Source organism: Oncorhynchus mykiss, chromosome 23 (assembly GCF_013265735.2).
Source record: "Oncorhynchus mykiss isolate Arlee chromosome 23, USDA_OmykA_1.1, whole genome shotgun sequence".
NCBI classification, from domain to species: domain Eukaryota; kingdom Metazoa; phylum Chordata; class Actinopteri; order Salmoniformes; family Salmonidae; genus Oncorhynchus; species Oncorhynchus mykiss.
In genome coordinates, this window is record NC_048587.1 from 24,188,086 (window position 1) to 24,213,052 (window position 24,967).

The window sequence follows — 24,967 nt, forward strand, 5'->3', positions numbered from 1 at the left end:
GAGCTGGAGCAGTTTTGCCTTGAAGAATTGGAAAAAAGTCCCAGTGGCTAGATGTGCCAAGCTTATAGATAGAGACATACCCCAAGAGACTTGCAGCTGTAATTGCTGCAAAATGTGGCTCTACAAAGTATTGACTTTGTGGGGGTGAATAGTTATGCAAGCTCAAGTTTTCTGTTTTTTTGTCTTATTTCTTGTTTGTTTCACACACATTTTTTTAGCATCTTCAAAGTGGTAGGCATGTTGTGTAAATCAAATAGTACAATCTATTTTAATTTCAGGTTGTCAGGCAACAAAATAGGAAAAATTCCAAGGGGGGTGAATTCTTTCGCAAGCCACTGTATACCTACGTGGGTGATTGAAAGATGTACTGAGGTCCACACTCCAGTCCAGTTGGTAGTGGTAATGCACCTTAAAGTTGGTTGCCAACTGGCATATAAAGTCCAAAGAATAGTAAGAAGCCTGCAGGAAGAGAGATTACTAGAAAAAAATACTTTTACCCTTTTATCTTTGGATTAATTGAGTAGATGACATTGTGCATTTATTTTAAAATAACATCCCAATGTTTATATCCCAGGACAAATTAGCTAGCAACAGCAAGCTAGCTAGCAAAATTGCCATGAATGTTTAATGCTTTTCAACCTGTCCCCAAATTAATATAGTTGGTTCAGAGTTTGTTTTGATCTTTCAACCTGCATGTCCTGATCGCGTCTGGTGTGGGTGGACAAAATCAACATGCGTGCAATGGCGCATGCGGACGTACGTGTGCGAGCCATCTGGTCAGCATGTAAGAGCTTTCCACACTTGGATAGTTCAACATCTGCCCATTATTATTTTTTAAATTCTTCAAGCTCTGTCAGATTGGCTGTTGATCTCTAGCTAGCTAGCTTAACATACTGTATTGCTAGCTAAGTGAATTCAATTATCACCAGCTAGCTAACTTCATATTAGCTAGTTATCTTTATGTATTTATTGTTGTAACTCTAAATGTGTTTGAAGCTAGCTAGCTAACAGCCATGGAAGAGGGTGAAAGGAATAGCTAGCAGTTCTAGCAGAGAAGGGACAGTAGGTTACTCTGAATTGGGCAGTGACCTTTGTGGGTGGACATTATGAAAATATTATCCAGTTCCAGTCCCTAGTGAGATACTGAGGACAGTAAGATATAGTAACATAATATTCAGTGCTGTCTAATTTGAGTATAATGCAGCCTATTTCTTTGTGATGCTTTCTGTACTCAGATACAGAGTTGTGAAACCCTGTCTGCAGATGAAGAGTTCCCAATTAATGTCCTAAGAGAATAAGGGTACATCCTTGTACACCATGGGTTATATGTGGGTTAGCAAATTCTGTAAACAAAAATACAGTTAAAAAATATTGGGTATATAGGCTTCTATTCCAACCCAGCACTAACACACCTGACTCAATTGATCAAACCTAATTAGTTGATAATTAAGTGTGCTATTGCTTGGCTGGAATAGAAGTCTGCTCACCTAGTAGATGAAGCAAGATTGGCCACATCTGGTATGGAATTTTGACTTTTGTTCACCTTAAATTATGCTTTAGTAATAACAGCCTACTTGTCTAACCTTTAAATATGAGTTAGCTTACTTGTACAATTTTTAATTATATGAAATAGTGTTGATTCTTTGAACTTAAATGTTTAAACTTGTTTTCATTGTTAACTATTATTCTAGATTAACTAGTGTTGATTAATCACATAACCCAATCCTGCAATAAAGAGGGCAATTTTTCTGTGTTGTATTCTTTAATGCACAATACATATTTGTTCAGTTGTAAGCTTGCCAACTAGTTTTATTTGATTGTCACTCTTTTGTTCTAGATAACAGCCACATGAACCCATTTTGCAGCTGATAATGGCATGCAATGCCATTGCAGCCATAGGCCTACAGGCAGTGGTCCCCAACTCCAGTTCTTGAGTACCCCCCAAAGCACAATGTTTTGTTGTAGCCCAGGACAAACATACCCGATTCAACTAATTGAGGGCCTGATGATTAGTTGACAACTTGAATCATGTGTGCTTGTCCGGGGCTACAATAAAAATGTGTTCTGTTGGGGGTACTTGAGGACTGGAGTTGGGAACAACTGGCATACAGTATGATGGCATTTGCCTTATGGATATTTGCAATGCACCCCTTAACATTGTACATCTGAAGCAGATAATAGCTTAACTGACACATTGTTTACATATCGTTGAGCTATATGTTCTCTATTTAAAAACGATACCAGCAGACAATGTATATGAGGCTAATCATTCTAGTAGATTTTGTACATGCATTGTGCTGACATGAAATTGTTTAAAGCAAATCTGACCCTTGTAATCTAGGTGGTAAATGTATGGAAACTGGAGATGGGATCCTTCGTTGAAAACATACACACAACTACTTCTACCAAGTTCAATGCCAGATATTTTTCTTCCAGAATGTCTGAGTAGCACTTGGAAGTGCCACAGTAACCAGGTTTCCATCCAACCCTTAATGCAAGTAAAGTACATGTCAGATACAATTGGCAGAGTTGCATTGAAAAAGCCATTTCTCAGACTGGCCAATAAAAATAAAAGATTAAGATGGGCAAAAGAACACAGACACTGGACAGAGGAACTCTGCCTAAAAGCCAGCATCTCAGAGTCACCTCTTCACTGTTGACGTTGAGACTGGTGTTCTGCGGGTACTATTTAATGAAGCTGCCAGTTTGAGAACTTGTGAGGTGTCTGTTTCTCAAACTAGACACTATAAAATACTTGTCCTCTTGCTCAGTTGTGCACCGGGACTCCCACTCCTCTTTCTATTCTGGTTAGAGCCAGTTTGTGATGTTCTGTGAATGGAGTAGTACACAGCGTTGTACGAGATTTTCAGTTTATTGGTAATTTCTCACATGGAATAGCCTTCACTTCTCAGAACAAGAATAGACTGACGATTTTCAGAAGAAAGTCCTTTATTTCTGGCCATTTTGAGCCTGTAATCGAACCCACAAATGCTGATTCTCCAGATACTCAATGAGTCTAAAGACGTACTGTTTTATTGCTTCTTTAATCTACAGTTTTCAGAAACTTGGGTCAAACGTTTTGGGTAGCCTTACACAAGCTTCCCACGAAAAGTTGGGTGAATTTTGGCCCATTCCTCCTGACAGAGCTGGCGTAACTGAGTCAGGTTTGTAGGTCTCCTTGCTCACACACGCTTTTTCAGTTCTGCCAACAAATTTTCTATGGGATTCAGGTCAGGGCTTTGATGGCCACTCCAATACCTTGATTTTGTTGTCCTTAAGCCATTTTGCCACAACTTTGGAAGTATGCTTAGGGACGTTGTCCATTTGGAAGACCCATTTGCGACCAAGCTTTAACTTTAACTTGAGATTATGCTTCAATATATCCACATCATTTTCTTACCTCATGTTGCCATCTATTTTGTGAAGTGCACCAGTCCCTCCTGCAGCAAAGCACCCCCACAACATGATGCTGCCACCCCCGTGCTTCACGGTTGGGATGGTGTTCTTTGGCTTGCAAGCCTCCCTCTTTTTCCTCCAAACATAACGATGGTCACTATGGCCAAACAGTTCTATTTTTGTTTCATCAGACCAGAGGACATTTCTCCAAAAAGCACGATATTTGTCACCATGTGCAGTTGTAAACTGTAGTCTGACTTTTTTATGGCGGTTTTGGAACAGTGGCTTCTTCCTTGCCGAGCGGCCTTTCAGGTTATGTCGTTATAGGGCTCGTTTTACTGTGGATATAGATACTTTTGTATCTGTTTCCTCCAGCATCTTCACAAGGTCCTTTGCTGTTGTTCTGGGATTGATTTGCACTTCTCACACCAAAGTATGTTCATCTCTAGGAAACAGAGTGCGTCTCCTTCCTGAGCGGTATGACGGCTGCGTGGTCCCATGGTGTTTGTACTATTGTTTGTACAGATGAACATGGTACCTTCAGGTGTTTGGAAATTTCTCCCAAGGATGAACCAGACTTGTGGAGGTCTACAATTTATTTTCTGAGGACTTGGCTGATTTCTTTTGATTTTCCCATGATGTCAAGCAGAGGCACAGAGTTTGAAGGTATGCCTTGAAATACATCCACAAGTACACCACTATCAGAAGCTTCTAAAGCCATGACATAATTTTCTGGAATTTTCCAAGCTGTTTAAAGACACAGTCAACTTAGTGTACAGTTTGTAAACTTCTGACCAACTGGAATTGTGATACAGTAAATTATAAGTGAAACAATCTGTCTGTAAACAATTGTTGGAAAAATTACTTGTGTCATGCACAAAGTAGATGTACTAACCGACTTGCCAAAACTATAGTTTGTTATCAAGAAATTTGTTGAGTGGTTAAAAAAAAATAGTTTTATTCATATCAAATCAAATCAAATTTATTTATAAAGCCCTTCTTACATCAGCTGATATCTCAAAGTGCTGAACAGGAACCCAGCCTAAAGCAATGCAGGTGTAGAAGCACGGTGGCTAGGAAAAACTCGTAGAGAGAGAGAGAGGGCTCGTAGAGAGGAACCGGGCTATGAGGGGTGGCCAGTCCTCTTCTGGCTGTGCCGGGTGGAAATTATAACAGAACATAGTGTTAAGGGATTTTTTATCAATAATGACTAATTATGTATACATTTCAATCAGGACTGACTAATCAGAATACTGTTATGTTACTGTATAGATGTATGAATTTTCTTTCAACCCTAGTACTGAATATAATGTGTGTAAATATAATCAAGAAGTAGAACAATTACTGTCTGTTCCTTGGTAGAAATGAATGAATTTATAGCCAGACTGGCTAGAATGCTTATCTACACAGGTAGACCTTGGCTTGCATCGTAAATTATCTTAGTAGGGAGAGACAATGTGGGAAGGCTTGTGAACTATACAGCCATTGTACTGCTGGTTGATGAGACGGGGTAGTACGAAAACTAATGACGTCATTTTCAGTTTATAATCTGTGGTAAACTGTATCATGTTCAGTACTCTCGAGAATAAACGCTGCTGATAGATTTTGAGACTGGTCTCTGTCCATTTCATGCAAATAAGAGTCTTACAAATTCTTAGGAATTGACAGAGTGTTTAATTTTAATTGGGTATTAAAACATAGAGGAATATAATTCCTGTAACACATAGCCAAGATGTTCAAATGTTCATAGATGACCAGCAGGGTCAAATAATAATAATCACAGAGGTTGTCGAGGGTGCAACAGGTCAGCACCTCAGCAGTAAATGTCAGTTAACTTTTCATAGCCAATCATTCAGAGTATTTCTACTGCTCCTGCTGTCTCGAGAGAGTTGAAAACAGCAGGTTTGGGACAGGTAGCACGTCCGGTGAACAGGTCAGGGTTCCATAGCCTCAGGCAGAACAGTTGAAACTGGAGCAGCAGCACATCCAGGTGGACTGGGGAGAGCAAGGAGTCATCAGGCCAGGTAGTCCTGAGGCATGGTCCTAGGGCTCAGGTCCTCCTCCGAGAGAAAGAAAGAATTGGAGAGAGCATACTTAAATTCACAAAGGACACCGAGAAGACAGGAGAAATACTCCAGATATAACAGACTGACCCTAGGCCGCCGACACATGAACTACTGCATCATAAATACTGAAGGCTGAGACAGGAGGGGTCGGGAGACACTGTGGCCCCGTCCGACGATACCCCCGGAAAGGGCCGAACAGGCAGGATATAACCCCACCCACTTTGCCAAAGTACAGCCCCCACACCACTACAGGGATACCTTCAACCACCAATTTACCATCCTGAGACAAGCCGGAGTATAGCCCACAAAGATCTCCGCCACGGCACAACCCAAGCAGAACAGTTGAAACTCGAGCAGCAGCACATCCAGGTGGACTGGGGAGAGCAAGGAGTCATCAGGCCAGGTAGTCCTGAGGCATGGTCCTAGGGCTCAGGTCCTCCTCCGAGAGAAAGAATTAGAGAGAGCATACTTAAATTCACACAGGACACCGGATAAGACAGGAGAATTTAAAAAAAACAGGACGATCACGTCAGTGACTCAACCCACTCAAGTAGGGAAGGCATGGAAGAGCACCAGTAAGCCAGTGACCCAGCCCCTGTAATAGGGTTAGAGGCAGAGAATCCTAGTAGAGAGAGGGGAACCGGCCAGGCAGAGACAGCAGAGGCGGTTTGTTGCTCCAGTGCCTTTCCGTTCACCTTCACACTCTTGGGCCAGACTACACTCAATCCTAGGACCTACTGAAGAGATGAGTCTTCAATAAAGACTTAAAGGTTGAGACCTAGTCTGCATCTCTCACATGGGTGGGCAGACCATTCCATAAAAATGGAGCTCTATAGGAGAAAGCCCTGCCTCCAGCTGTTTGCTTCAAAATTCTAGGGACAATTAGGAGGCCTGAGTCTTGTGACCATAGCCTAAGTGTAGGTATGTACGGCAGGACATACATAATGACTCCAACCTAAGTGTATGTAAACTTCCCGACTGTAGGTGTAGGAGTAGTTGGTTGTGCACTTATTATTATTATTACAATTTTGCATCATCATTTTTATTTTTTGTATCACAAAATGTAAGGGGACTGAACACATATTACCGCTGCTTGCACGAACAAAATGCGCTAACACCATGATACCGAAGAAGAACAGAAGGTCCAACCTACTTTTCTTCCAAGGAGGGCTGAAGCTGCGCAGTGCTCTGCATTATGTGCTCGCGAATTGCCATCCTCCCTCTGTTCAGTGTGTTGTTCACAGTTTTTCTTGCTCAGCAAAAATAACCAGCGACTGGAAGCTGGCAACTTGCATTGATTGTATGTATGTAGTGGATCTGAGCGGCGACTGGAAGTTGGCAACTTGCATTGATTGTATGTATGTAGTGGATCTGAACGGCGACTGGAAGCTGGCAACTTGCATTGATTGTATGTATGTAGTGGATCTGAGCGCTCCAATACGTGCATTGCTACGCCACATTTTACTTGACAAACATGGAAGTTTAGTTTGGCCTACATTGTCTTTATAGGAGATTTGCGCTTTGATAGATTGACCTGCTGAAACTTTATTTTTGACAATAAGAGGAGCCCCCACATTAGTCATTTTCTGCCAGCTGGATTACAGGATTGTATGATCATTTTTGAAGTTCAAGATGCAGGTCCGAACGGTCCTTGAAGTGAAGGTTATGGCTGTGCAGAAGAAGCGGAATCCCTCTAAACATTACGTGAGTACTCTAATTGTCTCTGCCAGTGCCAGACACTTGACTTGTGCTTCATGATCATAAACAATGCATTGAAGTTTTGTCTGGGCTATTACTGTCAATACGTGCACAGGTTTATTCTTTTATTATACTTTTGTGGTCATTCTTCTGTCAATAAGTAAGAACCTCAGTTATCCATATTGTAGACTTAATGCACTGGGACAAGTGGGAACAATGCTAGTCTCTATGGAGGAAAATAAATTAGTCCACCAGGTCCAATAGGATTAATTAAGCAGAGAGAGGATCAATGTAACCAGTCCTCCCTGAGGTCCCTAAGCCCAGTGCAAATCATTCCCCCTGGGGTGTCACATTAGGAGATGCTGCTAGCCTGCGAAGTCCAGTGAGGAAAACATACAACAAATCTCATGAGCTAAGCAACTGAAAAAGGCTTATCCTGTTTTATAGAGAGGAAAGAAGCAAACAGTTGTCTTTTGTGTCCAAGGTTCCAGTGTGACTTCCTTGCACGGGCAAGAGAGGAACACTGGACACAAGAACTGGGAGAGCCCTTGGAAACTACAGTACTACCGCTGAACTTGTTGTTAAAATGACAAAATGATCTATACTATATATGAATCAAATGGGACAATGACAAGTATTGACAACCCCTTTTTTCACTTGCCTTGGACAAAGCCCTATGTCCTTTGGCTTTTAGCTACTAAGAATACTTAATAACAGTATCCACATACCCTAGCTTTAATGGCAGGCGTTTTTGCTTAATATCCTGCATCATGGAGATATTTTGTAGAATTTGATCTTTGACAAAGTCTTGAGAAATTGGTAGTCATGCAGATATTATGCTGACTTGCATGCAGAGTGATGTGGATATGGTCAGATACCATGTTGGATTTTATTGCAAGTTTGCAACCCATTATTATTTTAAAGGAATGTGATTATTATTATTATTATTTTTTTTGCAAATGTAGGATCTTAATCAGATCACCCTGTTCCAGGAGAACGTTCCTGAAATGCAGGGAATGTAAAACATGTAGTGTATTTCAGGTTTAAAAAGGCATCTGAAGTTTGGAATTTCCACTTTTAAAATTTGGACTTGATTTTCCCTTATGAAAAATGTATCTATTATTCACATTTTCTGTTGCTGCAGTATTATTTTCCTACTGTATCAAACTGGCTCAAATTAAAATCCTACATCTGTATTGTACATTCAGCAGTACAATGTTGGGCCCAAAACACTGCCATAATAAATATACGTCATACGAACAAATGAGGTGTCTGAACTAGAGGTCGACCGATAATGATTTTTCAATACCGATATCGATTATCGGAGGACCAAAAAAAAGCCGATAGCGATTAATCGGCCGATAAAAAAAAAATGTATTTGTAATAATGACAATTACAACAATACTGAATGAACACTTATTTTAACTTAATATAATACATCAATAAAATAAATTTAGCCTCAAATAAAATGAAACATGTTCAATTTGGTTTAAATAATGCAAAAACAAAGTGTTGGAGAAGAAAGTAAAAGTGCAATATGTGCCATGTAAAAAAGCTAACGTTTAAGTTCCTTGATCAGAACATGAGAACATATGAAAGCTGGTGGTTCATTTCAACAGGAGTCTTCAATATTCCCAGGTAAGAAGTTTTAGGTTGTAGTTATTATAGGAATTATAGGACAATTTCTCTCTATACAATTTGTATTTCATATACCTTTGACTATTGGATGTTCTTATAGGCACTTTAGTATTGCCAGTGTAACAGTATAGCTTCCGTCACTCTCCTCGCCCCTATCTGGGCTCGAACCAGGAACACATCAACAATAGCCACCCTCGAAGCAGCGTTACCCATCGCTCCACAAAAGCCACGGCCCTTGCAGAGCAAGGGGAACAACCACTCCATGTCTCAGAGCGAGTGACATTTGAAACGCTATTAGCACGCACCCCGCTAACTAGCTCGCCATTTCACATCGGTTACATCAGCCTAATCTTGGGAGTTGATAGGCTTGAAGTCATAAACAGCTCAATGCTTGAAGCACAGCGACGAGCTGCTGGAAAAACGCACGAAAGTGCTGTTTGAATGAATGCTTACGAGCCTGCTGTTGCCTACCATTTCTCAGTCAGACTGCTCTATCAAATCATAGACTTAATTTTAACATAATAACACCCAGAAATACGAGCCTTAGGTCATTAATATGGTCGAATCCGGAAACTATCATCTCAAAAACAAGACGTTTATTATTTCAGTGAAATACGGAACCGTTCCGTATTTTATCTAACGGGTGGCATCCATAAGTCTAAATATTCCTGTTACATTGCACAACCTTCAATGTTATGTCATAATTAAGTAAAATTCTGGCAAATTAGGCGGCCCAAACTGTTGCATAAACACTGCAATGAATGCAAGAGAAGTGACACAATTTCACCTGGTTAATATTGCCTGCTAACCTGGATTTCTTTTAGCTAAATATGCAGGTTTAAAAATATATACTTCTGTGTATTGATTTTAAGAAAGGCATTGATGTTTATGGTTGGGTACAGTCGTGCAACGATTGTGCTTTTTTCACAAATGCGCTTTTGTTAAATCATCCCTCGTTTGGCGAAGTTGGCTGTCTTTGTTAGGAAGAAATAGTCTTCACAGAGTTCGCAACGAGCCAGGTTAGCAGGCAATATTAACTAAATATGCAGGTTTAAAAATATATACTTGTGTATTGATTTTAAGAAAGGCATTGATGTTTATGGTTAGGTACACATTGGAGCAAGACAGTCCTTTTTTGCGATTACGCACCGCATCGGTTATATGCAACGCAGGACACGCTAGATAAACTAGTAATATCATCAACCATGTGTAGTTAACTAGTGATTATGATTGATTGATTGTTTTTTATAAGATAAGTTTAATGATAGCTAGCAACTTACCATGGCTTCTTACTGTATTCGCGTAACAGGCAGTCTCCTTGTGGAGTGCAATGTAATCAGGTTAACCAACTGATTACATTGCACTCCACAAGGAGACTGCCTGTTACGAGTTACGAGAGTTGGACTAGTTAACTTTAACACGGAACCCAAACCGGCTGCGCTCGTGCGCCATCGTGCGCTATCGTGCATACATTTATTATGCCCCCCCACACCAAACACGATCACGACACACAGGTTAAAATATCAAAACAAACTCTGAACCAATGACATTAAATTGGGGACAGGTCGAAAATTATGAAACATGTATGGCAATTTAGCTAGTTAGCTTGCACTTGCTAGCTAACGTTAATTTGTCCTATTTAGCTAGCTTGCTGTTGCTAGCTAATTTGTCATGGGATATAAACATTGAGTTGTTATTTTACCTGAAATGCACAAGGACCTCTACTCTGACAATTAATCCACACATAAAATGGCCAACCTAATCGTTTCTAGTCATCTCTCCTCCTTCCAGGCTTTTTCATCGTTTAACTTATATGGTGATCACATCTAATTGTATTACCACAACTACTGGCAAAACAGTTCGTCTTTCAGTCACCCTTGTGGGTATAACCAATGAGGAGATGGCACGTGGGTACCTGCTTCTATAAACCAATGAGGAGATGGGAGAGGCAGGACTTTTAGCACGATCTGCGTCAGAAATAGGAATGAGTTCTATTTTAGCCCTTGGTGTCGCAGACGCTCGTTGGCGCGCGTGAGCAGTGTGGGTGCAACAATTGAATAACATGGATTTCTAAATTTAATTTGCAACGCTCGCGCACGCGACGTGCCCGGTCTGGTCAGCATGTAAGGTTGCAAGATTGAATCCCCAAGCTGACAAGGTAAAAATCTGTCATTCTGCCCCTGAACAAGGCAGTTAACCCACCGTTCCTAGGACGTCATTGAAAATAAGAATGTGTTCTTAACTGACTTGCCTAGTTAAATAAAGGATAATAAAGGTGTAAAAAAAATTGTCCAAGTCGGTGTCCAAAAACGATTTCCGATTGTTATTAAAACTTGAAATCGTCCCTAATTAATCGGCCATTCTGATTAATCGGTCGACCTCTAGTCTGAACTGACATTACATGAACTGCACAGCTCAAAATGTACTCTCTATCCATTCTCGTAGACATGCTGTATTTACCACACTTTAAGACACTGTTTTCTAAACCCATTATCCATGGCATTTGGTCATGCCGTCAGCACTAACTGCACAGGAACTTGCTCCACCCTGCAACACATTATTTCTGTAGTGAACTATGATGTAAAATCAAGACTTGATTTCACGTAGGACACTTACATTTTTACAGATTGTAGCCATGTGTAACAACACTCAAAACTCACATGCAAATGCAGAACAATAGCATATGTTTCTGCAGTAGAAGAAAGGGTGTGCCCAAGTGTTTGTGGCACATAGTGAGTGCCAGGGAGAGCTCCCACTCTAGCCATATAGTTATAGCCAACAGCCCCCTGTGGAATCTATGCCATAGCTGTAGACTAGAGTCTGACAAAACAAGATTGTAAAATACTCGGAAATGTAACCTAACTAGCTGGAGTTACTATCAAAGTAAGAGCCAATGAAGTGAAAATATTGGATTATTTCCTTGAGGTGTTTGAATTTCAAACCCAGAATAAAGTGGCAAATGGTTAAAAGCTGTTGACCCCCTCTATGACCCCACACAGGATTCAAATGAGGTGTGTGCTGACAGACAGGCCTAATGAGTTAACTTGACCTCTACTGACCTCTTGAAGTTTAGTCTGAAGGGAATGCTCTATGTAAGTTTGGGGACAGTCAAAACTAAATGATATTATGTGTCTTTGATGAATGGGACTTTGTTGTTAATAAGTCTTCCTTGTGTGTTTTCTTCCGTAGGTGTACCTCATCAATGTCACATACTCTGACTCCACCTCTCATGTCATCTACAGGAGATACAGCACTTTTTTTGATCTCCAGGTAAGTTTCACCATAGAACAATGATGTAGAACCATTCCCCAGTATCTGTTTGATCATGCACTCAATCATCTTAAACTTATAGTAAGGTGAACTTGCATTAAAAACAGTGAATCTGTATGCTATAGCATCTCACAGAGCTATTTTCCTTACCATGCATACATTTCCTCACTCAGCTTTTCTCAACCCTGTCCTGTCCATGGAGGTTCAATTGATTTCCTATCAAACTGACCTGCTGCCCTCTAAATGGATGAAAATACTTATGATATATTGCAATATGTTGCAAAAAACATTGCTATGAGATTCTCTATGAGATGAGACCAACATAAATGTTTTTGTGATGGCCATCTGCTGCTCAATGGGGAGTCAAACCTCAATGCCCTCAGTGTATTTCCCACAACATTATGTTTCAATCAGGGGAACTGAATGGTCCCATTGAAGACCACTGGTTCCTGACTGAAGTAGGGAAAATCCCATTGCACACGTGTCATACGTCCTGCAGACTAGTCGTGAGAGAGGAAAAAATTACCTCAGGCTGAGAGATTGGCTGTGGGGTGAAGTTGCCTCTTAATCGGTTGGAGAGACATAAAGTTGCCCTCGAGGGAAACTTCTTGGGCTTCTGATCCTAAACATTCCAATTGAAACCCATAAAGAGCCCACCACAGCTCTGAACAGGGTGGGCTCTTCGGTCTCTGTAATAGTAAAAAGAAAATGTGGATGTATGTGCATAAATCGGCATCAAGTCTCTGTGAAACCCTGTCTGATACTCTCTCATTACACTTTAATTACATTGCATTTCACAGTTGGAAGAGGCTCTTATCATTTTTATATTTTACTGGGCAAGTCAGTTAAGAACAAATTCTTATTTACAATGACAGCCTAGGAACAGTGGGTTAACTGCCTTCAGGGGCAGAACAACAGATTTTTTACCTTGTCAGCTCAGGGATTTGAGTCCAACGCGCTAACCACTAGGCTACCTGCCACCACTAGGCTACCTGCTGCTGCCTCAAAAGTGAGGTAGATAGGTCAGACAACCACGTTATGGCCAGTAAAACCTTGTTATGTCCAGCCAGACTGTATTTCAGGTCTCATGACTGTGGTGAAGGCCGCAGAGGAAACCCTTTGTTTCAGGGGCACTTGGTAATAGCCAGGAACATTATGCTGTCCTGCTCTGTTTGATGGAAACATAGCTTCTCCCCTGTCTCTGTGTCTGTAAATATTAGTCTTGTCCAGAGATCACTGCTGCTGGCTCTGGCTCACTGTCTGTGCTAATCAGTGAGGAGAAACGGTCAACAGCTGTCCACACAAGGAATGGGTGGAGATACTGCCTTTTACAAGTCCCTTATAGGTCTTTGAACATAGTCATACTGTATGGTCCATTAATCAGTTACGGTGTTGTTTAGTCCTCATATTGAATGCACTGACTGAAAGTATATGATACAGATGTATATGTTATCATTGTGGGACCAGGTACAGCAAGAAGGGCAGAGACAATGGATGACCCACGAAATGGATTCTCCACTTGTCACTCACAACCATGATTATAACATTACAGCTATCAGGGTTAGTTATCTTCACCAACATCTCCAAATCCTCATCTGAACAATGTTTTGTGTTTTTCCGGAACCAGTTAAGTTTAAAGCTTGATTCTATTGTAGCCCAATTTGAGAATGATACGTTCACACAGGCTTGGTGTTTCGCATTTTATTAGGATCCCCATTAGCTGACGCAATAGCAGCTGCTACTCTTGCTGGTGTGCTTTATAGATCTGTAGATGAAAACACTGAACACTGATGGAGTGATTGAGTCTCCTGGAAGTCATTCTTCCAGGCCAGTGACATTTGCAACCTCCATGGGGGTATAGTATCCAGCTGAGGAGACGGCATGCCCAATCCCAACATGCACTGGGGTGGAATGAAGGGGAAGTCATGATCAGGAATGAGGGAAGGCCACTGGGTAGTGAAATGACCACCAAAGATGATGAAAGAGAGAGATAAGGGCAGCCAAACCCTCCCCTATAAACCCAGGCGACGCTGGGCCAATTGTGCTATGGGATTATGGGATTCCTGGTCATGGCCGGTTGTAACATTATGAGATTTTATTGTACTTATTTAGGGCTACTAATGTTGTAGAAATCTAGCAATAGTTAGTGTACCTGATCCACTCCTTAATTCCTCTCTATTCTATGAAATCTTCTAGTGGCTCATCTGATCACTCTTCAATTCTTGTGTTCTGCTAAGTAGAAACAAACCCTGTTTGTTTGAGTTAGTGTTTGTGCCATGGTGCCAACAAACACCTACAGTTCATTTGAAGCTCATCTCTGTTCTTTGCCCTTTAAGCTCAATCACACTGTTCAGATAGACGCTTGCAGGGAACACGAACATGCTTTGCACTCTCTGGCTCGCCAAGGAATCATAATATACTTTATTAAGAAATAATTACATCTCAGCTCAATACTTTGTGGATGGTGTACAGTTGTAACGTGAAGCCGCACTTTTTCATGTGTTTATGAAATTGCCTGTCATAGTTTGTTGTCTGTTTTCAAGATGCAGTAGCTCCTCACAGCTAGCTGTGTAGTATTGTTAGCCAGTGTTTACTAGTTTAGCTAGTAATTTCTATTTAAGATGAAGTATGGTGATGGTTTACGTACACTTACTCCTAATGTTGCCAAACTCTCTAGCACACTCATCAGAGCTCTTTACTGCTCCTCAGGGATGCAATCATAAATCACTAGAAACCATTTTTCAAATCAGGTTGACTCTTCCCTCATCTTTTGCTGAGTGTAAAACACATAAAAATTCAACACACTTCTCACCAGTTCCTGAAATTTAGCTCAATAAAGGCTTTAATATTGTTGGGTGTAAAATGATGCTGAGCATTCCTACAACATAATTTCAGGTGTGTGGCTGAGGGAAATGGTTTGACCCACAAATGTTGAGCCTCGCAGAAATTATCGTGAGTCAAACAGAGATTCTACCCTAAATAAACTTTCCCGCTCCACACCCTTGGATCACAGAAGACATAACACAGAGATCATGACATTCCACTGGGGGATTGTTGCATATGCAAGTTGGCCGCTTTCCCTTCACTCTCCACTTGGGTGGAAACTCCTCTACAGGTCCCATAGTTGCCTTATTTTTGGGTTGAGGCATTGGAGCAGAATCAGATCATCTCCTCTGTCTGCACTGTAATTTGTCTTCTGCCCTAGTTTCCTCCTGACATACTGTAAGCTGGCTCCATAACAAGTTTCTTCACTTTTTAAAACTTCTATCCAGAATCCCAAGGGCTTTGAGGTCATTTTGAGTGTGAAAGTAGCCTATTAATCATGAAACCCTGATAAAAGTTCAGTACAGGCTCACACCTGAGTTAATTTCTTTCTTTAAACGTTTTATTTCACCTTTATTTAGTTGAGAACAAGTTCTCATTTGCAACTGCGACCTAGCCAAGATAAAGCGTAGCAATTCGACACATACAACAACACAGAGTTACACATGGAATAAACAAAACATACAGGCAATAATACAGTCGAACAAAAGAAAACAAAAAGTCTATATACAGTGAGTGCAAATGAGGTAAGTTAAGGAAATAAATAGGCCATGGTGGCGAAGTAATTACAATATAGCAATTAAACAATGGAATGGCAGAAGATGAATGTGCAGGTAGAGATACTGGGGTGCAAAGGAACAAAATAAATAAATAAATAGATACCAGTATGGGGGTGAGGTGAGATAGATGGGCTATGTACAGGTGCAGTGATCTGTAAGCTGCTCTGACAGCTGGTGCTTAAAGCTAGTGAGGGAGATGTGAGTCTCCAGCTTCAGATATTTTTGCAATTCGTTCCAGTCATGGGCAGCAGAGAACTGGAAGGAAAGACGACCAAAGGAGGAATTGGCTTTTGGGGGTGACGAGATATACCTGCTGGAGCGCGTGCTACGAGTGGGTGCTGCTATGGTGATCAGTGAGCTGAGATAAGGCAGGGCTTTACCTAGCAGAGACTTGTAGATAACCTGTAGCCAGTGGGTTTGGCGACGAGTATGAAGTAAGGGCCAAACAAAGAGAGCGTACAGGTCGCAATGGTGAGTAGTGTATGGGGCTTTGGTGACAAAAGGGATGGCACTGTGATAGACTGCATCCAGTTTGTTGAGTAGAGTGTTGTAGGCTATTTTATGGATGACATCACCGAAGTCAAGGATCGGTAGGATGGTCAGTTTTACGATGGTATGTTTAGCAGGATGAGTGAAGGATGCTTTGTTGCGATATAGGAAGCCGATTTTAGATTTAATTTTGGATTGGAGATACTTAATGTGAGTCTGGAAGGAGAGTTTACAGTCTAACCAGACACCCAGGTATTTGTAGTTGTCCACGTATTCTAAGTCAGAGCCGTCCAGAGTAGTGATGCTGGATGTGCGAGCAGGTGCGGGCAGTGATCGATTGCACTTAGTTATACTTGAGTTTAAGAGCAGTTGGAGGCCACGGAAGGAGAGTTGTATGGCATTGAAGCTCGTCTGGAGGTTAGTTAACACAGTGTCCAAGGAGGGGCCAGAAGTATACAGAATGGTGTCTTCTGCGTAGAGGTGGATCAGAGAATCACCAGCAGCAAGAGCAACATCATTGATGTATACAGAAAAGAGAGTCGGCCCGAGAATTGAACCCTGTGGCACACCCATAGAGACTGTCAGAGGTCCGGACAACAGGCCCTCCGATTTGACACACTGAATTCTATCAGAGAAGTAGTTGGTAAACCAGGCGAGGCAATAATTTGGGAAATCAAGGCTGTCGAGTCTGCCAATAAGAATGTTGTGATTGACAGAGTCGAAAGCCTTGGCCAGGTCGATGAATATGGCTGCACAGTAATGTCTCTTATCGATGGCGGTTATGATGTTGTTTAGAACCTTGAGTGTGGCTGAGGTGCACCCATGACCAGCTCTGAAACCAGATTGCATAGCGGAGAAGGTATGTTGGGATTCGAAGTGTAATCTTCTCAAGTTTGTTAACTTGGCTTTCGAAGACCTTAGAAAGACAGGGTAGGATAGATATAGGTCTGTAGAAGTTTGGGTCTAGAGTGTCACCCCCTTTGAAGAGGGGGATGACCGTGGCAGCTTTAACAATCTTTGGGAATCTCAGATGATACAAAAGAGAGGTTGAACAGGCTAGTAATAGGGGTTGCAAAGGTAATTTTAGAAAGAGAGGGTCCAGATTGTCTAGCCCGGCTGATTTGTAGGGGTCCAGATTTTGCAGCTCTTTCAGAACATCAGCTATCTGGATTTGGGTAAAGGAGAAATGGTGGGGGCTTTGGCGGGTAGGGGTAGCTATGTGGAAAGCATGGCCAGCCGTAGAGGAATGCTTCTTGAAATTCTCAATTATAGTGGATTTATCGGTGGTGACAGTGTTTCCTAGCCTCAGAGCAGTGGGCAGCTGGGAGGTGGTGCTCTTGTTCTCCATAGACTTTACAGTGTCCCAGAACTTTTTAAGCAACGGAAGGCAGGATTAGGGCTGTTGTGGTGACTGTATTACCACCACACCGGCGGTCACGAGTCATGAAGGCAGTCAAATTCCATGTGACCGTTTAGTAACGGTAATTAGGCTTCTCCGAGTTCTGATGCTGCTGATGGTCATTAGTAGCCTATCAAACTTGCTAACTGCCTGGTACTCAGCACTCTATTGTCCCTCAAATCACTGTGACATCAATGCAAAATGTATTTCGAAAATCTAATCAAATACTTCATGAGAGCCCATGAGCTCATGTCTCGCAACATTTCAATTGGCTTTGCAAATGCACAAGAAAACAGAGTGATGGCCTCTACTAAAAAGAGGATAATCAGCTTTCTATAGGCTAGGCCTACTATATTTATTTTTCAACTTTCCTAATATTGGACTGAGCTTGTTGTCAAAACTGATTTCAAAACTCTGCCAATTTCTTCCCGTGACAACAACACTGTTGATCGCTGTTTTTTCCCCACACCGTCATCAGAAGACTCTACAATGTCTTCTTCAATTAAAATGTTTTTACCTAAAAAAGGGATTTCCTCATCATCTGATTCATTTTCAGAGTCAAAGAGAGTCAGCATGGCACGATCGTCCTCCAGAAAGTAATCCATCACAACTTTTTCCCACTGACCTTTGTAGATATCGCCTGATATATTCAGGACAGCAATGTTATTGTGCGCAGTAGCAACATATTTGCAGTTCTCCATGGCTAACGTTATATCTTTAGAACCAACTGCTGTAGAAAGGATAATCTACCCATAACGAGCAGCTAATTTTATAGACACAAGATGCTACACCGCAGAACAATCTGAAACTCATCTCTCGGCATGTCCAGCCTATTCATTATCTCAGCCAATCATGCTTGGGTTGCAAAGGGTCAGAAAGTTTCTGGTACATTTTCTGAATTTTTACGGAAATTTTCCATGGGAAGTTAAGCTCTGGAATTTGGGGAATTTTGCTTAAATTCATTTAAAAAAGTTAGCTTATAACAGTGAACCTTTTTTTGTGGGATACACATAAGGCAATTCTAGGTCTTGTGGCATGTTTTGGTTAAACTATCCCCAATTCAGTGGAATGCACAGTGCATTCTTCCATCACATGTACAGCTGATTCTCAGGATCTTGCACACTAATGAGATGCTATTGAGCCCACACTACTACACTGTCTAAGTTTTGATTACAATACTGGGTGAGGTGAATATATTTTATATGACATACATGCTTTTTTTGTTAACTAGTATAGTATAGTAGCCTACAGCAAATTGTGTTTAAATCATTTCTAACTTGTTAACAATTTCTGCTAGATAGTTTTTGCTACCATGTGGGTTTTAGCTTCCTTGAGCCTACTAACTGAGGAGTGTTAATTCATCTGTTTCCATACATGTTTCATTTGAAAACGTTTATCTCACAAAGGAGTTGTTTAATCTAACTGCTTAACTAAACTCAGCAAAAAAACGAAACGTCCCCTTTTCAGGATCCAAAGGATTGAAAGATAATTCGTAAAAATCCAAATAATTTCACAGATCTTCATTGTAAAGAGTTTAAACATTGAACCATAAAAATGTATGAACACGCACCTGTGGAATGGTCATTAAGACACTAACAGCTTACAGATGGTAGGACACTAAAGAGGCCTTTCTACTGACTCTGAAAAACACCAAAAGAACGATGGTCAGGGTCCCTGCTCATCTGGGTGAACGTGCCTTAGGCATGCTGCCAGGAGGGATGAGGACTGCAGATATGGCCAGGGCAATACATTGCAATGTCCGTACTGTAAGACGCCTAAGACAGCGCTACAGGGAGACAGGACGGACAGCTGATCGTCCTAGCAGTGGCAGACTACATCTAACACATGCACAGGATTAGTACATCCGAACATCACAACTGCGGGACAGGTACAGGATGGCAACAACTGCCTGAGTTACACCAGGAATGCACAATCCCGCCATCAGTGCTCGGACTGTCCGCAATAGGCTGGACTCAGGGCTTGTAGGCCTGTTGTAAGGCAGGTCCTCACCAGACATCACCTGTTTTGTTACACCGAGGCATGGAGCGGGGGCAAACTACCTGCCCTCCAGGACACCTACACCACCCGATGTCACAGGAAGGCCATAAAGATCATCAAGGACAACAACCACCCGAGCCACTGCCTGTTCACCCCGCGATCATCCAGAAGGCGAGGTCAGTACAGGTGCATCAAAGCTGGGACCGAGAGACTGAAAAACAGCTTCTATCTCAAGGCCATCAGACTTTTAAACAGCCACCACTAACATTGAGTGGCTGCTGCCAACACACTGACTCAACTCCAGCCACTTCAATAATGGGAATTGATGGGAAATGATGTAAAATATATCACTAGCCACTTTAAACAATGCTACCTAATATAATGTTTACATACCCTACATTATTCATCTCATATGTATACATATATACTGTACTCTATATCATCTACTGCATCTTTATGTTATACATGTATCACTAGCCACTTTGTTTACATACTCATCTCATATGTATATACTGCACTCAATACCATCTACTGTATCTTGCCTATGCCACTCTGTACCATCACTCATTCATATATCTTTATGTACATATTCTTCATCCCCTTACACTTGTGTCTATAAGGTAGTAGTTTTGGAATTGTCAGCTATATTACTTGTTGGTTATTACTGCATTGTCGGAACTAGAAGCACAAGCATTTCGCTACACTCGCATTAACATCTGCTAACCTTGTGTATGTGACAAATACATTTGATTTGATTTGGATCGATTTGCACGTCATGGTCTGGGGTGGTGTGTCAAATCATCGTTGGACTGAGCTTGTTGTCATTGCAGGCAATCTCAACGCTGTACGTTATAGGGAAGACATCCTCCTCCCTCATGTGGTACCCTACCTACAGGCTCATCCTGACATGACCCTCCAGCATGACAATGCCACCAGACATACTGCTCGTTATGTGCGTGATTTCCTGCAAGACAGGAATGTCAGTGTTCTGCCATGGCCAGCGAAGAGCCCAGATCTCAATCTTGTTGAGCACGTCTGGGACCTGTTGGATCAGAGGGTGAGGGCTACGGTCCCCCAGAAATGTCCGGGAACCTGCCTTGGTGCAAGAGTGGGGTAACATCTCACAGCAAGAACTGGCAAATCTGGTGCGGTCCATGAGGAGGAGATGCACTGCAGTACTTAATGCAGTTGGTGGCCACAACAGATACTGACTGTTACGTTTGATTTTGACCCTTTGTTCAGGGACACATTATTCAATTTCTGTTAGTCACATGTCTGTGGGACTTGTTCAGTTTATGTCTCAGTTGTTGAATCTTGTTATGTTCATACAAATATTTACACGTTAAGTTAGCTGAAAATGAAACCAGCTGACAGTGAGAGGACTTTTCTTTTTTTGCTGAGTTTATTTATCTGTACATGGAATTGTATTTGGGTTTTTTTACTCATTTTTTTTTCTCATCTTTAAAGGACAATGCCACGGGCACTATCTGACATGTGGACACATTTCACTGCAGCTAATGTAGAAAGAAAAGCTGTGTACATTTGCAAATACTGTGCGAAATCAAATGTGAAGAATGCAACAAAGATGTAGAATCATCTGGCCAGGTAAATAAAGGTCCCTCAGCACTCACGACAAGCAACCTCTGACAGAAGTCCCTCTACTTCTATTTGAGGTGAAAATGACTAATCAGACACCTTATCGATAGCAACAGCTCATGGTCCTCCTGGAATTAGATTTTTTTTTAATTCAATGGAGAATTGTAGTCTGAGAAATGCTCAAGCTGTGTATGCAACTGGTTCACTTCTGATGCTCACAGGCAATGTGAATTGGAAGGGATTTCTGATTTTTCTTTGCCCAGCATACACCCGTACAACCAGACATGCCTTATCTACTCATTTGCTGGATGCAGAGTTCAACAGAGTGCAAGTGAAGGTCAAGCAAATCATAGAGAAAGCAGACTGTATTGCAATCATCTCTGATGGGAGCCCCTAACCCCCCCTCCCCACCACTGCCACTCTTTGTTGTCATCTATGCATAGTCACTTTAATTAACTCTACCTACATGTACATACTACCTCAACTAACTGGTGTCCCAGCACACTGACTCTGTACCGGCACCCCCATGTATAGATTGTTATTTTTTACTGCTTCTCTTTAATTTCTTGTTACTTTTATCTCTTGTTGGTTAGGGGCTCGTAAGTAAGCATTTTACTGTAAGGTGAAGCATTACCTGTTGTATTCGGTGCATGTGACTAATAAAAATTGATTTGATTGACAATGTTTTTAAAATTTGTTTTGGAAGAATTCAATCATTTGCAATGTCTACTTATGATCACGTTTCTGTTTCTCTTTCCATATGATATGGTAAACATGGTAAACATCTTCATTTAAATGCTATTAATATTAATTTGCATATATTTCTGTTAATTCCCATATATTCCCGTTAATTCCCACGGACAGTTTCCACCTCTGAATATTCCCCAAAATGTGCAACTCTAATCATGGATAGAGGGAAGTTTCCTGACTTTTTCTTTGGCTAAACCAATATTTACAGATGGCATAAAAGTTTGTTATTAAAGCACATGAAAGTTCACAAGTTCGAGAATGCGTTTTTTGGCAGAAATTCCTTTTGATGAAAAAAAAATGTTTACGTTCAAACGGTTCTTCTGTGAATTTATGACTTGTGACATACGCCTAGTTTCTTGAATTGGTTCACATTTTGTCTGCTAAATGAACTACTGTAGCCCACAGCTACAGTGGGCTCCAAAATTACTGGCACCCCTGATTGGCAATGCACAAACAACACTTAAAAAAATATAAACAATGTAGTTATAGAGATAAACTCAAAATACCAACGTGAGAAATTCTACACTTTATTAATGTTTCAATGGAACCAACCAAAATCATTCAGTTATTTAATACACAATTAATTTAACCAAAATCAAGGTTTCATAATTATTGGCACTCCTCATTTAGTACATAGTGCAACCACCTCTGACAAGGATAACAGCATGGAGTCTTTTCCTGTAATGTTTGACAAGGTTAAGGAACACATTTGGAGGGATTTTGGACCATTCCTCTATGCAGATCCTTTCAAGATCCTTCACATTCTTGGGTTTGCGCTTATCAACTGCCCTCTTCCACTCAGCCCACAGGTTTTTGATTGGATTGAGGTCCAGCGACTGAGATGGCCATGGCAGAACATTGATTTTGTTGTCACAGAACCATTTCTGTGTGGATCTTGACGTATGTTTCGGGTCACTGTCTTGTTGGAAAGTCCACCTATGGCCTTTTCCCATCCTTCTGGCAGAGGCAACCAGATTGTCAGACAAAATTGCCTGATACTTGGTAGAATTCATTATGCCATCAATCTTAACCAGTGCCCCTGGACCTTTGAAATTAAAACAGCCCCAAAATATCACTGACCCCCCTCCATATTTCACTGTGGGTATGAGGTGCCTCTCCTTGTATGCATCTCTGTTTCGACGCCAAACATGCCGATGCTGTATCTGACCAAAACATTCAATTTTGGTCTCATCTGACCAGAGCACCTTCTTCCAGTCATAATTTAAATGACGTTTGGCAAACTCCAAGCGCTTGCATCTGTGTCTTGGGGTCAGAAAGGGCTTTCTTCTGGCAACCCTTCCAAAGAGCCTGTGGATGTGGAGGTGGCGTCTGATGGTGCTTTTTGAAACCTGGTGACCCCAAGACACCACCAAGGCCTGCAATTCTTTCACAGCGTTTCTTAGGGATTTTGTTGCTTCTCTCACCATCCTCCTCCCTATCCTGGGGGGAAAAATGCATTTGTGTCCTCTACCCGTGAGGTTTTCAACTGTTCCATATCTTTTGAATTTTCTAATAATTGCCCTGACAGTGCTCAGTGGTATATTCAATCGTTTGCGGATCTTTTTGTTGCCATTACCAGATTTATGAAGGTCTATGACCATCTGTCTCTTTTGAACTGCTAGTTCTTTTGTTTTCTTCATGGTGTTTGATGACAGCGGGATATTGCATGTGTGTTACCTCATTTTTATACCCTAGTGAAACAGGAAGTGATGTAATGGCTCAATATAGTTCCTTAAGACTTAGATAAACTTAAATAAGTGGAATTTAATTTGTGGTTTAATTTTGGTAGTGCAGTTTACAATAATCTTTAAGGGTGCCATTAATTGTGAAACCTTGATTTGGAGGACATTGATTTTTAATCAAATCAATAACTTATTTTGGTTGGTTCCATTGAAACATTAATAAAGTACATTATTTCTCACATGTTGGTATTATTTTGAGTTTATCTCTATAATTATATTTTTTATATTTGTGCCAGTAATTTTGGAGCCCACTGTATATGTGACCGACCACATAGATTTTATTATTTACATTGAATAAAAGTAGAGACTCAGCGCTAGGAAATGGTGTATCATACACTGCAGTTCAAAGTAATTCTGCTTTCAAAGTTGATAAACTTGTAACCCCACTTTTGAGAAAATGGCCCTGGAATGTTTTGGTACACCTACTTGAGAGCTCTTTGTCTACACCCAAATGTAGCATTGTTCACACCCTCTTAAGCCAACCCCACCCATCTCTTTAAGGATTCACATGAGGTCATGTGCTAAACAGTGAGTAGTGTAGTAAGGATTAAGACTAATGATCTTAAGTGGTAGTAGCCTACAGTAAGGAGAAATTCTGGGTCTTTCACCCATCTCTTTAAGGATTCACGAGGGCATGTGGTAAAAGCATGCTATATCAAATAAAATCTTTGTTTATTTGTCACATGCACAGGATAAAGTAAGTGTAAATGGTAGTGATAGTACTTGTAAAACAGAAAGTGTCCAGATAAAGATATTTGATAAATGTTTTATTGTTATTAGATGACGCTTACCCAACAAACTTGCCTAAATTGATGGGTCCTGTGAAGGAAATACTATAACCACCCCTCACCCACATCTATTTAAGTGGATGGGTCACTATTGTCTAGACGTGCACATGTTCATGAAATACAATCAATGGCCGTAATCACCCGTAGACACACCTGCTAATTTGATGGGTCATGTAATAATGAGGCCGAAGTGGAGTCTTTTGTTTAGACATGCAGCTAGCTATGTAGATAGCTTGCTAAACGATGAACCGGCATAACCCCAACTCATACTTCTAACAATACGAACATTTTCATAGCTGTAGTCTGAATCTGCAGGTAGCTAAGCTAACAAACTAGCTTCAAATGTTAGCTTGCTAACATTGCCGATGTGACTGCCCGATGTGGTCTCAACAGGCTATTCTGTTACAATGTCGTCGAAGAACCATCTACTATCCCCGGCCCACTAGCTTTTCTGAACGCTGTGTCCCCTGCTTGCCTAGCGTAGTATGACTTCCGAACAGCACCCTGACTCACCTATTGCTGCTCTTTTGACCCT

At 41.2% G+C, this 24,967-nt stretch overlaps 1 protein-coding gene across 2 annotated transcripts in view; it reads left to right on the plus strand.

Moving 5' to 3' along the window:
* The first annotated feature begins 6,628 nt into the window (after positions 1–6,628).
* Positions 6,629–24,967, plus strand: part of LOC110502474 (SH3 and PX domain-containing protein 2A) — an 89,333-nt gene continuing 70,994 nt past the window's right edge. The window contains exons 1-2 of one of the 2 annotated variants that reach the window (XM_036959993.1): positions 6,629–7,166; positions 11,988–12,068. In XM_036959993.1, the coding sequence (XP_036815888.1) occupies positions 7,095–7,166; positions 11,988–12,068 (153 nt within the window). In that variant the 5' untranslated portion in view covers positions 6,629–7,094. The remainder of the gene's footprint in view (positions 7,167–11,987; positions 12,069–24,967) is intronic. The other variant, XM_036959992.1, reaches the window with a different exon arrangement.